General features: G+C 35.2%; 2 protein-coding genes and 1 long non-coding RNA gene across 3 annotated transcripts; all 3 read left to right on the forward strand.

Moving 5' to 3' along the window:
* Window positions 1-1,492: 1,492 nt before the first annotated feature.
* Window positions 1,493-7,982, forward strand: LOC117320513 (L-proline trans-4-hydroxylase-like). The gene is given in 10 exon segments (XM_033875094.1): window positions 1,493-1,548; window positions 2,997-3,078; window positions 3,341-3,422; window positions 4,952-5,062; window positions 5,529-5,620; window positions 6,011-6,101; window positions 6,567-6,696; window positions 7,020-7,171; window positions 7,617-7,658; window positions 7,660-7,982. Coding segments are annotated over 10 exon segments (882 nt in total). The 5' UTR covers window positions 1,493-1,529; the 3' UTR covers window positions 7,741-7,982.
* A 1,918-nt stretch (window positions 7,983-9,900) lies between these two features.
* Window positions 9,901-14,019, forward strand: LOC117320523. Its single transcript, XR_004531075.1, has 3 exons — window positions 9,901-10,017; window positions 10,142-10,177; window positions 13,946-14,019. It is a non-coding gene; the product is annotated as an uncharacterized LOC117320523 (long non-coding RNA).
* A 206-nt stretch (window positions 14,020-14,225) lies between these two features.
* On the forward strand, window positions 14,226-17,970 carry LOC117341871 (L-proline trans-4-hydroxylase-like). The gene is made up of 7 exons (XM_033903735.1): window positions 14,226-14,357; window positions 14,521-14,631; window positions 16,328-16,422; window positions 16,568-16,658; window positions 16,771-16,900; window positions 17,203-17,354; window positions 17,500-17,970. The coding sequence occupies exons 1-7, from the start codon at window positions 14,226-14,228 to the stop codon at window positions 17,605-17,607; spliced, it is 819 nt and encodes a 272-aa protein (XP_033759626.1). The 3' UTR covers window positions 17,608-17,970.
* The last annotated feature ends 527 nt before the right edge of the window (window positions 17,971-18,497 follow it).

An 18,497-nucleotide genomic window follows, 5' to 3' on the forward strand; every position in this document is an offset into this window, starting at 1 on the left:
AGAGAGAGAGAGAGCGCGCGTCTGTGTAAAAACAGCCCAATCCTTCACTGTATATACTATACCTTGATGTTGTTAAGAAATATGATATATATCTGATACTACGCAAAAACAAAAAAAAAGAAAACACATTTGCTGTAAACAGATCAATCGACATATTCCAACAAACAAATACATGTAATACTACTTTTCTGCTTCATATCATACTCGTTGTTTTATATAATTCGCCACTCTTCTTATGGTGTAATCCGAAATCCTGGTGTAAGCTAACACCACATACAAACGTATCACAATGACCACGTAAAAACAATTACATTTGGCAATCAGATAGTGGATTTGATCTCTTGCTTTATTTCATTTTAAACATTTGCATGTTCACCGTGCGTATTCCTCAGATATAGAGAACATACATGTATGCGCCGTTCTCTAGCAGAGAATATAATCTGTTTTGTAATGTTACAAGAAACCCGACAGGAAACTGATAACCAAGTGATACACTATTGTCAATATACAGACGCATACACTTAGCAGAAGTATCTGAAGAATTTGTGATATATAAGATATCTTATAAAATATACTGCAACTTGTTTCTCTAACACAGTTTTGACTATTTTTTAGAAAAAAAATAAACAGCTTAGAATGTTCCATTTGTATCTAGTTACCTCGATTTTGTGACCTGCCCATGATATCCGTGTTGTTTTACTTTTTGTTTAAGATATATGTTTGCATATAATTGTTCTTCCGGCCCGAATGCCCTTTAATTATACAAGTCATTATGCTCTCTTTCCAATGCGCTTAACTGTGTCATTTTTCTGACATCGGCACAATGCATATTTCTAAACTATCCTCAAATTAAATACTCAAGTAAAATAAAGACAAATCACTGTCTGGCAGTCTTATGCCTTAATATAAAACTGTAAATGGTTACCAGAGCGACTTGATCAGCTGACATGTATGAGCACATGTCTATACTTTGTATGACGTAAATACAACGCGACTACAGCCCGCTATCATATCAACAAATCCGTCGTAAACCAAGGTAAGTTATATAATTCACGAATGATTCAGTCCTATATATATTTAGAGTATATTCAGCCTAAAACGTATTATATACTTACATCGTCATTTTGATCATAAACAGGTACTAACCGAACTACATTAATGTATAGGAATTAAATCTTGTTCTGACAATTAAACAGTATAATATTGTCCTGATACTCTTACGTGTGCATCGGTAACGTTGTATTTGTCTCGTAAAATCAGTTAATTCGGTTAAGTAAGAAACCTTATTCGTGCTGCAAAAGAGATCAAATGTCGTACGAAGCTTTTAACTCGTCACATGGACTGTTTAACTCCTCGTTCGATATGTTTAATGTTAAATCCCGTTTGCATGATATTTTGGCTACGATTCATTGTGAAAAGTGCCACGAATAAGCTGTCGAATTTGCTACACATTTACTATGATATAATTAAAACTATCAATGTTTTTGTTTTGTTTTTTTTAATTTTAGGTCAACATCACGTTATCAAAAATGGCGACGTTATCTGGAGGTAAGTTTTTTTTTCAATAGATTGAAGTCACGTATACAAATGCTCGTCCATACATGTATCTAGGTTTGTACATCACTGTAAAACATTTTACTGGTAAACATTACAATTGTGGAGAAGTCGGACTTACCCCTTCCATCCTAGTAAAAACCCTTTTTAATTATCAATATACTGTTTTGATGAATATTTACGAATCATTGTTTGAACAAATCAACCCATGTGTACGAATATAATCAGTGAAGTAATGGGGACAGCACAATCAAGTTTATAGTCGATTTTTAAGGTAAATCCGCCCCTTTATCAAGACACAAGTAGATAACAACCATGACACACAATGGGAGTACATAGAGCAGTTACATAAATCTGATAAACTACGAACAACATCATAGAGTATTGTTTGTGTTAATGATCCATTTGGTCAATAACTGGTTTACTGGAGGCCTACTGCTATAATTAGAAATCATCTTTAGACATTTCTGACACGGCGCTTGTTAGACTTAGCTAGTGGTGTGTATTTTCGATTATCCTGTGTAACAATAGAAATTCTAACTAAAATAAATCAGTAATATCCAAGAGATTTACGACAGAAAAAATTACAAGGGAAATACGACCAGTTGTTCCTGAAGAGTGAGCGTCTACGGAGTCTACGTTAAATCTTTGATACTGACATCGAATTGACTATATTTTATATCAATAAGCACTGAACGCGCCGAATTTTAGGACAAAAGAATATTTCCAAATTTGACTATGGATATTAAACAACTCATAGTCTCCTCCATAGGCCCGTACGTTTTCTACCAGTAATTTATTTATTTCGTGGAAATCATTTTATTGGCAACAACTCACTTACAGTCTGATCAAACTGTACATGTAAGCACCGTCGTCAGAGTGGTTAACCGTCGGAAGTAAGAAAGTAGCAATATGGAATTATCTTCGTTGATGGTGTACTAGAGTGTATTGGTAAATCGACCCTGATGGACAAGAATATCTATTGTACTTGATTTCCAATTCGATCGTCACATAATACACAGGTTTGGATATGTTTTAAAATCTAGGAATCTACTTATTGCTACGCCAATAGTTTGTTTGAAGGTACATACTTTTTTCATTTATATTGCAATACTGATGCTACACATCTTTTTTAGTTGAAAATACTAAACAATATTTACTGGCCATACTTTTTTTTTTATTTAAGAGCACCAAGCCGCATCTTATTATTTTTCTTTTTTCTAATTGAGTTTCAAGAACAGCAATTCAAACTATCATCATATGATATGATAAACATGTATATTGGTAAAGCAGATTCTTGCTTTCGCTTACTTTTATTTACTGTAATCATTTAGTCTGCCGTCAAGGGTTAGACCCTATTCCAATTCCGTTGCATTTCCACTGTATCATATACAGGAATTATTCTATCTCTCGAATTAAATATATATTGGATGTTTTTAAAGTGTATAACTACACATCAGAAGATTTCCGCGTGACTGATGACATGAAAAAGAGCTTCGATGACCTTGGATACATATTAGTCAGGTAAGCATGTACATTTCAAAATAAAAAATATCACTGTACTTACCAGGTGGTTAATAATAATGTTGAGTTATATTTGTAAGGGAACATAATATGCGACAACGTATGCAGAAGTTTCTTGAATCTTTTCTTAGATTCGAGCTAAAAACTCAATCTATGTTTTCCTCATCTGCATTTTTGCTGATTGCTTTAATCTCATTAACCATACGGCATGTTTATATAAAATCAACGAATCGGTTAAATCTGATGAATTTTATCCATGCAGAGGACTGTTTAACGGCACAGAGATCAGTAAACTTCGGAAAGTGTTCGAGGAGACAAGCCTTATTAAGGATCACGGCTGGGGGGTAAGTGTCCGACGAGACAATCTTCATTAAGGATCACGGCTGGGTGTATGTGTCCGAGGAGAGAGACAACCTTTATTAAGGATCACGGCTAGGAGGTAAGTGTCCGAGGAGACAAGCTTCATTAAGGATCATTGCTGGGTGTAGGTGTCCGAGGAGACAAGCTTTATTAAGGATCATTGCTGGGTGTAGGTGTCCGAGGAGACAAGCTTTATTAAGGATCACGGCTAGGAGGTAAGTGTCCGAGGAGACAAGCTTCATTAAGGATCATTGCTAGGAGGTAAGTGTCCGAGGAGACAAGCTTCATTAAGGATCATTGCTAGGAGGTAAGTGTCCGAGGAGACAAGCTTCATTAAGGATCATTGCTGGGTGTAGGTGTCCGAGGAGACAAGCTTTATTAAGGATCACGGCTAGGAGGTAAGTATCCGAGGAGACAAGCCTCATTAAGGATCATTGCTGGGTGTAGGTGTCCGAGGAGACAAGCTTTATTAAGGATTACGGCTAGGAGGTAAGTGTCCGAGGAGACAAGCTTCATTAAGGATCATTGCTGGGTTTAGGTGTCCGAGGAGACAAGCTTCATTAAGGATCACGGCTAGGAGGTAAGTGTCCGAGGAGACAAGCTTCATTAAGGATCATTGCTAGGAGGTAAGTGTCCGAGGAGACAAGCTTCATTAAGGATCATTGCTAGGAGGTAAGTGTCCGAGGAGACAAGCTTCATTAAGGATCATTGCTGGGTGTAGGTGTCCGAGGAGACAAGCTTTATTAAGGATCACGGCTAGGAGGTAAGTATCCGAGGAGACAAGCCTCATTAAGGATCATTGCTGGGTGTAGGTGTCCGAGGAGACAAGCTTTATTAAGGATTACGGCTAGGAGGTAAGTGTCCGAGGAGACAAGCTTCATTAAGGATCATTGCTGGGTTTAGGTGTCCGAGGAGACAAGCTTCATTAAGGATCACGGCTAGGAGGTAAGTATCCGAGGAGACAAGCCTCATTAAGGATCATTGCTGGGTGTAGGTGTCCGAGGAGACAAGCTTTATTAAGGATTACGGCTAGGAGGTAAGTGTCCGAGGAGACAAGCTTCATTAAGGATCATTGCTGGGTTTAGGTGTCCGAGGAGACAAGCTTCATTGTGGATCACGGCTAGGAGGTAAGTGTCCTAGGAGACAAACCTCATTCAGGATCGCGGCTGTGGGGAAGTGCCCGAGACGGTCTTATGGATCACGGCTATGATCATGGCTAGGGGTAAGTGTTTGATTTGAAAAGCCTCATTTATGATCACGACTAGAGGATATCAGCGATTGGCGATTAAAACAACAGAAATTTATATATATTTATATATATACGAGTATAAGCAATTTCGCTTTCATAATTTGGCCATATCGTGTGATGAGACTAGATGAGAAACAGTATTTTACTTCTTACATGATTGCGTAATATTAATCATCATATATACGTGACATAGGTCATTCAAAGGGGTTCCATTATCATTGTGTTTTTTGTATTTTCCCTTCCCTCAAATACAATTTTCTAAAGGTTGTTGATGACACAGGAAAAATAACTAAACTTGCGGTCTGGAACAGTCCCGGAAATGACGTATCTGGAATGATGGCACGTTGTGAAAAGGTCGTCAATACTAGTGAAGACGTACGTTACATACAAAAAATACTGGGAAGATACATAACCAAAATAGATAATCAATGCTTTTGCTTCACAAATAACCATGTTTACGTACAGAACTATGGAACGAGACAGAATACTGGTATAATGTACATGTGGTTAGAATAACTTTATCATAAATGTGAATAATTGACTAACAACTTAAAAATCTATATAAATAATGGTCAGGATGATGAAATAGTTCATTTTTCATAGAGATTCTTGCAAAAATACGTACATTAAATAAAACAACCAAAATATATCAGTAGCTGAAATGTGTTATGTAACGCAGTTTGAAAGGATGATAATTCTAGTTAAAATTTCTGACGTTGGAATCAGATGAAATACTCACCACTACATATACAAAAGAGGAGTGTGTTTTCGGGGATTCATATCTTAGTAATAATTAATCATGTATAAGTTTTAGACACAGTAATGTATCTTGTCTCCCCAGCTGTTGAGAGACGAGGTGTATCATTATCACGGGAAATTGTTGTACAAGGAACCGCTATCAGGAGGCTCGTTCTTGTGGCACCAGGACTACGGGTAAATTATATAATTGGTTTTTATTCAAAAGTGGAATTTAAAATTTTGTAAGATGAAAAAAATCGAAAAATAATTGGATGTCATCTAAAGATGAAAAATGTACTGAAAAGCTTCGTTCTACTGTCTATACCACCATAACCCAACAAATTAAGAGATACTTACTATACAATACACATCTTGCAAATGTTCGGTATTTCTAGTATTGTTCGGTGCATGTCTTCTGAGGATATCCTCGATTAGTATGAGCATTTTTTCTGTACTATTTATGCAATGCTGCTGTTTTTTGGGGTTTTTTTTTATTTATTTATTTATATATATATAAAAGCATGGAGTTCAAGGAAAGTTCGGCAAGCATTATGTTTTATTTATGAGCTAAACAATGCTTTCCAGATACTGGTATAAGAACAGTTGTTTGTTCCCTGATATGATGACTGTCTTTGTGGCAATTGACAAATGCATACAAGCAAACGGATGCTTGCAGGTAAGATAATAAATATATTGAATAGGGAAATTTTGCTGGAGTTCAAGTTTGTTAAAGAATATTATAAAATATTATCTTTTTAAATCAATTTCTGTGTTACTTTTACACTGATGGTAAGTCCTTTTTTTAATACATAACGTATAGTAATGAAGAAATACATGCCCAAATAATTTCCCTATAAAAAACCGAATTTCAACTATGGTGATCAGTTTCTAAATATCGCGAAAATTGTATGAGGTCATGTCAAAGTAATGTTGTTAAACTTTGGTCCAACGATACTCGTCACATGGACGTAGGTACATGTAGAATAGAAATTTGATGAATTTATATTGATAAGGATGTTTTCATTTTCTCTGTTCATCAATTCAATTTCAAATCATGATACTAATATGAAAACACACGCTGTCTCCATCATTTAGATATCAACCCAACTAGACATTAGTTCTGTACTTAATGTTTATGCAGATTTTGCCTGGATCACACAGATGCGGTCGGATTGATCATGACATGAGCTCTGGTCAAACTGCAGCCAATGTGGACAGAGTCGAGGCTATAAAGAAAATATGCCAACCTGCTTTTGTAGAAATGGACTCAGGTGAGATTGGAGCTTAGTTGTTTAACAGATTCATAAAACTGACAAATCGACAAATGATAGGGAATAACAGATGACGGAAGGGATATTTCTTTTGTTCAAAACATGTTTATGTTTTAATACTCTTTTTATTTCCGTAATTCTGTTAAACTAGAATCAAAAACGAAAACTTTATAAGTTCGCTTGAAATTATGAAAGACCATAACATTTTTGAAAAGTACACGTTATAGTTCATTAGTTCCACAAAGCAGTCATAAATACTGCAGAAGTGGACGTGTTAATTTATATCTTATACTCACCTTACTTCCATTGGATGTATTTTAAAGGCGATGCCCTGTTCTTCCATTGTAACCTGCTACACTGCAGTTCCGCTAACGACAGTCCTGACAGGAGGTGGGCCTACCTGATAGCATACAACACCAAGAGCAATAACCCGGTTGTCCCCCACCACCACGCCCAGTACACACCAATACAAAAGGTTATGTGATCTTTATACCTAACAAAGATATAATTACACGTTTTTATTAATGATTCAAGGCTTAGCTTGCAGATAAACTTATGTTTAAGGTGTTTTACATGTAGCTGCAGACAAACCGCGGTTTAATTTTTTATAAAGATTTAAAATCCTGTTTTCATTTTAAATATACATTTATAAAATAATCATTCCATATCACAACACTTCAAACATCAATTTGTAACAAACAAAAATAGATTTTGAGATTGTGATTCAACCCGAAATTGACCACAATTAGCATTGTCATCTGAGTTACTTTCCCTCCGAAACACATGATTTTATTCTCTGAAGTCACAAAGTTGTGGTATAATGGTAAAACTTCGAGTTGTCATACATTCAGGAGAGTTTTCCCTGAAATAATAGGTTATTTATGACATAAGCTAATTGACAAATTAACTTCCTCACACAGGTTCCCAACAGCGCGGTAACAGACTGCACCAACTACCGCGACTTTCACTGACAAAGATTTCATGGAGGCCAAATCGTCTAAAACGGTGAATGCTACATTTTTGGAGAGTGACTCAAAACAATAGAACACGTCAATAGATTGACACGTACCTCTCGGACAAAGCTTCATACAACACATGTACATGTACATGTAAAAGTACGGACTAAATTTACTGTTCTTGCGCGTGACTTGTAAGAACGGCTGGAAATGTATCCAAGGTGGAATAGAAATGATGTTATGTATTCCTCGCGGAAAGTATGCTGCTAAGGCCAATACCATTAGGTCAGACAACTTGTGTTTGGGCTATGAGTTTGCAATAAAATTGATTTGCAGTAAACTTTTGTGAAAATGTCATTCTTTCAAATGTGAATATTGCAAAGTACATTGCCCTACGATATTGTTAATCTATACAAAGTCTACGTCTTTTGTTTAATCAGGACCTAGATATCACCTGATAGAGTTATACATTGTGGAGCTATGTTAGATAATTAGATTAGCTGGAAGAACAGTAGGAATGGGAAAAAATAAAGGAATAATTAGAATTAGTGTTAGATTTTTTAGGAATGGCAGGTGAAATTGCTGGTGGTATTAAGCTTGTATAGCATGTATAAAGAGTACAATTTCCACTGTCAAAAAAAATTAACATAGACCACACAAAACCAAGATACTCAAAACTTCAAACATGGTATTATTCTCCTTGGAAAGATCCCTCGTTGTTTTTAATGCCAAGTGTTGGTAAGTGACATGGCATAGAGAATGTGCTTTTATGTGAAGAGAATTATATTGATTTTACTCTGGGAATGTCTTGATGATTCCTCCATCCTGGTACCGCCATTGATTTAGACCTAATTAACCGAGTCCATGATAATACTTAGCAGGTCAAGACCCTATCTTTGTCGTCCCTCCTACTAGCATCTATTGTAATGATTTGCAATTTTATATGCATTTGAAAATACCGGAGATATTTGCTTTGATAAAGGCATTGGTTGCCTAGTAGCATTGACGTCTGCCCGAGTTGATTAGCCTTAAGATCAGACCACGTTTCTTATTTTTATAACTGGTAAAGATATTGTTAATAAACTCCGTGGCGTGATTTCCATGTAAAAAGCATTGTCACTATGCATCAACAACAAGGAATATAGAATGTAGGCTATTGTCAGGCAACAAGAGAGACGCAGGATGCTGTTCTCACTCTAAAAATATCCCGTCATGAGGAAGACATTTGACGTTTTTATTTAAGGACACATCAACGTTGTTTTAGCGGGTTTGTGCAAAATAAATTTATTGATGTCAGCCTGACCCTATTCAGAACATGCATATCGTTTGCTGCTGTCATAAAATACACATAACTGCAATCAAAAGACAACATAGCATAAAACTATTGTTGAAATGCTCATTTATTTATAATGTACAGGAAAATTTAAGCAAAAAACATAGTCTGTTTACATGAAATATATCAATTACTCTAAATACAGATCCATCTGTAATATCTAAAAGCAGAAAAATAGGGTAAAACATATTGGTTGCCAAGCGTTTTCAACCAGTGATAAAACAAACTCTGGAAAACCTTCTGGAATGGAATATACATTAATTAAAACACAACAAGTGGCAAGTTACATAGTAAAATATATCTGACAACACATGCTGAAAAGGAGATTGTAGTCATCATGGTGGCTAATCAAATGATACCAATTTTCGATCAAAAAGATCATAAAGCAAGTACAGCATTTGTGATTTGTTGTTTTTTCAATTAAACTTACTCCATGAAGGGCCAGCCCTCATTGGTCAATATTCTTGGGTTACATTGACAATGACCGATAGACTGGCCATATGGATGAATAGCTGAAACAGACCTGTTATTAATAGGTCTAGGAATAACCAAATATCTTTTCATTTCAACATTTTTTGAGATTTGGTTTATTTCCCTAGTATTTCTTCTCGGAGACGGAACACTTTTATTATCACAGAAATGTTTTTAATCAAAGAAACACTCCTAAAATAAGGTAAATATTCTTAAAGAAAAAGCTTTCTTAACATCACAGAAAAGTCCTTAAGCAGGAAGCACTGGTATGATTTAGTTTTGGACTTGTTATCAGCAGATATTACTACTAAATTGTCATGCATTGCATCTGAATGTCCCATTAAATTGTGTGTGTTTTGTAGATATCTTGGCTATACTACTATATCAGAACGCAGTGTATCAGCTAATCCTTGTTATAACCTTAGATATCTGTACAGACACAAGGCTACAGATAATGCTACAATGGATAACAATGATTATCACATACACATTATTGCCATACGTCATCTGTTGCATTTGAAGTTGTTGTCGCGTACACGTATATAACAGTGTCTAGTAGTGGTGAGTATAAACCTACATATCATGTTACTATACATGTAAGTTTACAGCTTCCTCCTGCCATAAATATGTCATTTATAATATATACGCACTTGCCAGACAAAAAATATTGATTTTATTTCCACAGATTACCCCTCAATCAATATGGCGGAACTGACTGGAGGTATGTAAAATCATAGGTTTCAACACCTGCAACTTAATCGCAAATTGACATCGCATGCCTACAATATCCTGGTCCTTGAAATAGGCAAAGAAATAACTACATAATTTAATCGCATTCGCATGCACTACTGCCATACAAATATGTTTGTGTAAACAAAGAGAACACCGACACAATGAAAACATAATTCTGTAACAGGAGCGAGACTGGCCCAGTTTGTGGTGTACAACTGCACCCAGCTCACTACCTTACATCGACCGTCAACCCAGGTTCGTTGGGTTTGCATGTCAGATTTGGTGAAGGAAATACTCGACTCCAAGTAAAAATTAACAATATTTTAAAACAGTAACAAGTAGACTACACAACTACATAACGGGCCCAACGTTTACAATATAAACTATACCATACCTTACGTCCCCCGCCTATCCTAACATTTTTAAACTAACAAATACTAACATACCCGCCACGATCAATTCTAACCTATAATCGAAAACACTAGGGAAAAGTACTAACAAAATATTAATATTACAATTTGCATGGAGTCCACTGAAAAGGTAAAAGGAGTTTGAGTAAGGGTCATTGGCGACAACCGCCATACAAATTTTTGTCAAATTACATGTAGCTACATTCTAAAAAGGATATGAGGGTATGACAACGGAACAAAACATGAACAAAATTAATAATTTGGAAATTGAGATAACCACGTTAAGCATACAGCTCAGTTGTAAGCTCTCATTGGTGATTACGTTATCAGTAAAGATCGAGATAAGCTGCTGATGTTGATCGGCATGTAGTGGCCTTAATATCTAGTTCTACTAGGTATATCGATATGGTCGATAGTAGTTTTTTTATATTTAAAGATAACACATCAACAATATATCTCTCGCTCTGCTAAGCCCTTTAAGATACTCATTCTGGTATTATTTTATCTATGCCTTTTAAGATGTGGATAATTTCGATTTAACCTATTTATTAAAGGTTATTTTTATTCAAACCTTTTGGTATATAATATAAAATTCTGCACAGACCTAATCATTGACTTGGGCCGCGGTGGCCGAGTGGTTAAGATGTACTGACACTTTATCACTAGCCCTCCACCACTGGGTTGCGAGTTCGAAACCTACGTGGGGCAGTTGCCAGGTACTGACCGTAGGCCGGTGGTTTTTCTCCGGGTACTCCGGCTTTCCTCCACCTCCAAAACCTGGCACGTCCTTAAATGACCCTGGCTGTTAATAGGACGTTAAGCAAACGAAAACAAAAAACAAAATAATCATTGACTTATCTTCTGCATCCGTCAAGCCTGGAATACCCTGATAGTAGAATTTCTGTGTTCAGATCCAACTCTAAGCGTAATATTAACTGTTCTCGTTGAATTATATATAAGAGAGTGGCAGTTATCTTCTGTATGAGCAAACGTACAGAAAGAACTTTCCGTAAGATTTATTTTAAATAAACAGTTTTTTTCAATATTCTACATTTTAAATGAAGTCTGGTATGAATTATTTGTAAGCTGCGTTTCTCAAGTTTTCACAAGAAGATGGTTTTATAAGGCCTTTTTGAAACTGTTCAAATAATGGTCATTTCTCATTTCTGCTGGTAAACAATTCCATAATTCGACTGATGAAGTTAAAAAAAATATACAAATTGTTTTAGAATGAATTATTGACTCGCATATATACGGTTCTGTAATCCTACAGATTCGATTGTTGAGACGGAACAAGTGAGAACAATTTGTAAAGCTGAATATGTCAATCAATCTAAGCACTTTTCCCAGCATATCAGAGTTCGGTAGCAATCCTCACTTTTCTATCTACCTCTATTTGAACATATTTTGTCTTAAATCAAATGGAATGATTATTATCACTTTGACCAGAAAACGTCAACATATTCTAAAACTGGACCGATAAAAGATATATAGGCAGTTTGTAACGAGTGTCTATTAAGTACCAATTTTAATTATCTAAATATAATTAAACGTTTCGAAGTTTCATTAAGAGTATAGTTAACAGGATCAATCTAGCTAACATCAGAATACAAACATAAACCAAGGCGTTTTTGAAACGGCACGTTAGATACAACTGTATTGTTCATTAATACTGGTATGTGATTTAGCAAATTCTATTTTTACATATTCCATTTAGAGAAGTCATTAAATATTTTAGAAATGTCATTATTTATTTAGATAAATCATTATTTATTTTAGAAATGTCATTTTATTCAGAGAATCAATTATTTATTTCGAGAAGTCACTAATTTTTTAGAGAAGTCACTATTGATTCAGAGAAGTCACTAATTATTAAGAGAAGTCACTATTTATTAAGAGAAGTCACTTTTTATTTAGAGAAGTCACTATTTATTTAGAGAAGTCACTATTGATTCAGAGAAGTCACTATTTATTAAGAGAAGTCACTATTTATTTAGAGAAGTCATTAATTATTTAGAGAAGTCTTTAATTATTTAGAGAAGTCACTAATTATTTAGAGAAGTCATTAATTATTTAGAGAAGTCACTATTTATTTAGAGAAGTCACTATTTATTAGGAAAAGTCACTATTTATTTAGAGAAGTCATTAATTATTTAGAGAAGTCATTAATTATTTAGAGAAGTCACTAATTATTTAGAGAAGTCACTATTTTTTTAGAGAAGTCACTAATTATTTAGAGAAGTCATTAATTATTAAGAAAAGTCACTATTTATTTAGAGAAGTCACTAATTATTTAGAGAAGTCATTAATTATTTAGAGAAGTCACTATTTATTCAGAGAAGTCACTATTTATTAAGAAAAGTCACTATTTATTTAGAGAAGTCATTAATTATTTAGAGAAGTCTTTAATTATTTAGAGAAGTCACTAATTATTTAGAGAAGTCATTAATTATTTAGAGAAGTCACTATTTATTTAGAGAAGTCACTATTTATTTAGAGAAGTCACTATTGATTTAGAGAAGTCACTATTTATTTAGAGAAGTCACTATTTATTTAGAGAAGTCACTATTGATTTAGAGAAGTCACTATTTATTTAGAGAAGTCACTAATTATTTAGAGAAGTCACTATTTATTTAGAGAAGTCACTATTTATTAGAGAAGTCACTATTTATTTAGAGAAGTCACTAATTATTTAGAGAAGTCACTATTTATTTAGAGAAGTCACTATTTATTTAGTGAAGTCACTATTTATTAAGAGAAGTCACTATTTATTTAGAAAATTATTCGTTAACGGAATTGTTGTAATTGGATTATCAATGATAATGTAAATAATAGTGTCATCCGCAAAGAGTTCATTTTTCGTGTTAATGTTGTTGACAAGATCATTAATGTGAACATGAAACAATAGGGGCCATCGATTGGCCCTCGGGAGCTCCTGCAGTAAATTCTTTCACGATTTTCCGTTAATAGCAACCCTCCGATGCACATTTAATAGGTGATATACAAATAAATCAATATACATACCGGCAACACCTATCCGGTTAAGTTTTTAAGGTAACCTTTTGTGCTAAACTCTGTCGAGGCGTTTCTTATATCACACAAAAAATCGTTGTATATATTTGCCGTTATCAAGATCCTTACTAATATTAGTCTTTCTATAATAACCAATTGATTTACAGCAGAATTCCAATTATGAAACAAAACTATGACTTCATTAATGTAGTTATGCAAAGAAAATTGTGCACATATTTAAATAAACATCGTTCTAGCAGTTTTGCCCTGAATTTGTATAAGTGTGTCGGTTTATATGTACAAATGTAGCTACTCTCGTGTGAATTTTCTTACAGTGTATGATTTTACGGTGAACGGGTTTCGGGTGACAGCTGATATGAAAAAGAACTTCGATGATAAAGGATACATTTTAGTCAGGCAAGTGATTTCCTGTCTTCTTGACTAAAGGATTTTGTTGTATGTAGACAAAATGGATTTCTGAAAATGAAAAAAAAAAAGAGCATAGGGGATATAGCATAGTCCTAGCAGTGTCGTGATGTCAGTAGTTTTAAACCTTTACTCAGTAGGATTTAATGTTTTGATCTGGTGTTCACATTTTCTAGTACAACATAAATTATGGTATGGCATTATACAGCACGTTCAGGTCACACTTTCATTAATTACAGAGGTTTGTTTGATGATAAAGAAATGACTAATCTGCGTAAAGTCTTCGAAGAATCTGACCTTGTCACAAAACATGGGTTACAAGTAAGTAATAGCATTTAAGTCATACAAATTCACAACGGCAGAAGAAGTGTAACTATGAAATAGCGGCAAATTGTTTTCGGCAATTTGATGAATACGTTTCGAGAAAAAATGCATGTTCCTCTAGGCATTAATTTCTTATAACTGGTGTTTTAAAATATTTCAGGTTGGCGATGAATCGGGCAAGAAAACTAAAATTGCACTATGGACCCATCCCGGAAGTGACGTATCTGGAATGATGGCGCGATCTGATAAAGTTGTGAAGACATGTGAGGACGTATGTAGTACATCAGAGGATTATACACAAAATGAATCAAACTGCACCACACAGCTCTTGCGTTCGTCTACCTCCAACAGCAGTGTATACCACCTGAAATAAAAATAATTTTTACAACATTTAAGCGTGAACTGAACTGCACTCCGATTCGTGTAATAAGCATGTGAACACCCATTGTATTATCGGAAAATAACATGAACCTCGCACCGCGCTACCGTTCATATCTCTGCAATGATATGGGCACTCTGTAGTTTAATAGTTGCATGGTAATATTAACGTTAATTTACCCGAAGGTTTTCTATCATCAGTTTCAAAGGGCTTGAATTTGTTTATCATATCAAAAAGTAAACATGATGATATTCAAAAGTTGAGTTAATCTATATATAGATAAATTTATTACAAAATCCTGTGATCCAAGTCGCTCCATTAATCTGATTCCAAGTCCAGATTCCTTTAGAAACTCTCGGAAACAGTTGACCAGTACATTTGTTTATATTTTCGTGTTCTGAGCTTTCTTGATTTGCAGATTTCTTTTGCTTCTTCGTCTGTACGAAAATATTTGTATTATTATGTTGGTCTGCCATTTATTAACAAACAACCGGAAGTGAGACAATGTTTCCAAGATGGCGTATGATAATAATATTCCCAAATTTAACCGTATGCGAAAAAATTAATACGACCAAAAAAATAAGGACCTCTTGAATGTTTCATTTTGGGATTAATTTTGGGATTCAATTCCCCGATCGGACGTTAAAAGGTCACATGTCCGATCAGGTTGGTTTACACTTGGCTCTCCGGTTTTCTCTGACAGCAAGAACCCTCGCGCAGTTCAATCCGCGCCAACAAGCTTGATAAGTTTATATAACGTTTCATCTTTTGCATTACTGTTTTGTATTGTTCTTGTCAAAAAGACCAGTAATATTGTACTAATGGCATCATGTGTTTATTACTCCATACTGTGGAAGCATGTCTGCTGAATTTGAAAACTAATTAATGCGGTTGCCACGAAAAAATTGTCTGTGGCCAGGTATTTGTCATTACATATCCAGAACCCGACGGCAGACTTGGTATTGCTAGTTAACTACACTCAGGCGCGGATCCAGGAATTTGAAAAGGAGGGGTCCAGTAATGTAGTGGTAATGCGAGTGCCGTAGGCGTGAGCCGATTTTTTTTTTTTTTTTTTTGGCGAGGGGTCTGGGGGCCAAAGTTTCGGAAAATGAAATTTTGCAATCTTTCGGGGATAAGATTTTCGATAAGCGCGGGGGGGCGGGGGGGGGGGGGGGGGGGGTTCCTAGCCCCCAGGACCCCCTGGACTTGCATTAACTTTCCACTGTCGGTACGCAGAATGCGGCTTTCTGATTGGTTGAGATTTTTTGATATACCTCTAAAAATAATTCCTTTAAATTCATTATTAAATTCATTTTGTAAGAATCCGCTACGCGGATTCACACAGTCTGCATTTTTTTTTTTTTTTTTTTTTTTGAAATGATATCAGTGCTGAATTGTATTAATCTCTCGTTCGTATTCATAACCCGGACCGGACTTATTAGGTTCAAATAGTATGCTTGTATCGCGAATACAAATGTATAAAAATGAAGCCGAAGACCAAATCTAAATCATTGAATATAAAGGCCTAAATTAGATCAAAAAAAATGTTAGATTAATCTAAAGTACCGAAACTTTTCTTTACATTTAGTTGTTGGATAAAGGTGAAGTATACCACTACCACGGTAAATTACTGTACAAGGACGCATTCACTGGTGGAGCTCACTTGTGGCATCAAGACTACGGGTAGGTCATCTTGTTTGCATCGCGTTATTGGAATTTAATGAATTACATATTCATTGAATATTATTATTCAATCCCATTAACTGTGGTATAAAACCTACATTTTATATAAAATACAGTAATATATTTATATTACGTCATTGTTCAGGTACTGGTATAGGAATACGTGTCTCGTGCCAGATTTGATGACAGTTTTCGTTGCCATTGACAAGTGCGCCAGATCAAACGGATGCTTGCAGGTATCACTTTTATATTTGAAATCGTAATTCTATCTAAAATTGAGAGGACAAACTGTGAACAAATGAAATATAGACTTTATAAGAATTGATGAATATACATGTATTCTTCTAGATCCTGCCTGGGTCACACAAGTGTGGACGAATTGACCACGAAATGGTCTCGGATCAAATGACTGCCAAGGCAGATCGCGTGGAGGCAATAAAGAATGTCTGCCCGCTGGCATATGCAGAGATGGAACCAGGTACGTCTATGAATTAATATATGATTCTTTGTCATAGTCCGAATATGATATAGTTTTAGGCAATATTTGATATACATGTATAGTAAAAAGTCTCTGAAATATAGTTTATACTTACAACCATTGAAGCCTCTAACTGACATAGTACCAGTCTAGTGTTATCAGTTTATTATTGCTACAGTGACCCCCATCATTGTCCATAACTGAATTGGTACGTCTGACGCTTTTGCAGGCTGTATATGCCATATAGAAATAGTTCCAACAAATCTTGTACTTTTTACGCCGTAAAATTATTTCTTTTTAAGGCGATGCATTGTTCTTCCATTGTAACCTGCTACACTGTAGTTCCGCTAACGACAGTCCTGATAGGAGGTGGGCCTACCTGATAGCGTACAACACCAAGGACAACAACCCTATAGTGCCCCACCATCACGCCCAGTACACACCAATACAACGGGTAAGGTTGTTGTGCCTGACAATCCAATGTTTATATAAAAAATGTTCATTATGGCTCTGTTTTTGCATTTTTCTTAATTTGAGTTTGAGTCTGATATTCTGACGAGATATTGATGTAGATATAAAGTTTTTATTTTATTACTTAGGTCCCTGACAGTGCTGTGGCAGAGTGTACAAACTATACTGACTTTACCGGCAAGGAATTTCTGACTGGTCACGAGTCCAAGTCCAAGCTCGACGATCGCGAAACATAAATGTTCCTCAACGTTTATGTGGCAATAGTACGCACTTCCTGTTAGCAAATGAACCTATTATTAAACCTCTATCACGCGTCGTAGTCCATCCATGTTTACAAAAAAAACTTGTTAATAATTAACGTCACCAGTCCTCGTCCAAGACATTTCTGTATCCATATGACGCATAGTATGATTCCAGTCATTACACAGATATCATACTGGTTGCATCATTGGTATATTCGATACTGGGGATAGAAAGAACAAGTCAATATTATCTTTTCTTTCCAAGACCACTTCTTTCACGTTTGATGATACACAACAAGCACTTTACAGAACCATGGAATATAACAATAAAATATTTTGTTTAATTTGTATTTGTTTTAATCAATTAGTCCAGTGGCCTAGTCCCGGCTAATACCGATTTGTCATGTTCATGGAATATTAGTTCATTCTGTTTAGTGATCAGTAATCACACTGCAATAGATAAATATAACTCATTAGGTATGTAAGTGTTGCTGCCTTCAATAGAAACCGTGTTAACGTTAAATAAATTTTATACACTCCGAAAAATATTTAAATAATTCATATCCTAAATTGTGTCTGTTCCACATATTGTCGAACCTCATTAGCTCGAAGTCAATGGAGTCATGAATAACCTCGAGATATCCGAGGTTTCGAGGTAAGCGAGTTTACATGTATTTTACATTGAGTCTGTACCGTCGTCATTGAGTGTTTACCTCGAGTTATCAGAATTTGGGATAATAAGGTTTGACTTTATAACGTCATAATCGTAACCGTAACCATCAATATAGTTCTTAAACACAAGTTAGTCATTAAAGCCAACCAAAGGAGGAGGTGCTCGGATATGTATATCTGACACTAATTACCAAAAGCATCGTGTACTGTTA

The sequence above is a fragment of the Pecten maximus genome, chromosome 2 (genome assembly GCF_902652985.1).
Source record: "Pecten maximus chromosome 2, xPecMax1.1, whole genome shotgun sequence".
Lineage (NCBI taxonomy): Eukaryota > Metazoa > Mollusca > Bivalvia > Pectinida > Pectinidae > Pecten > Pecten maximus.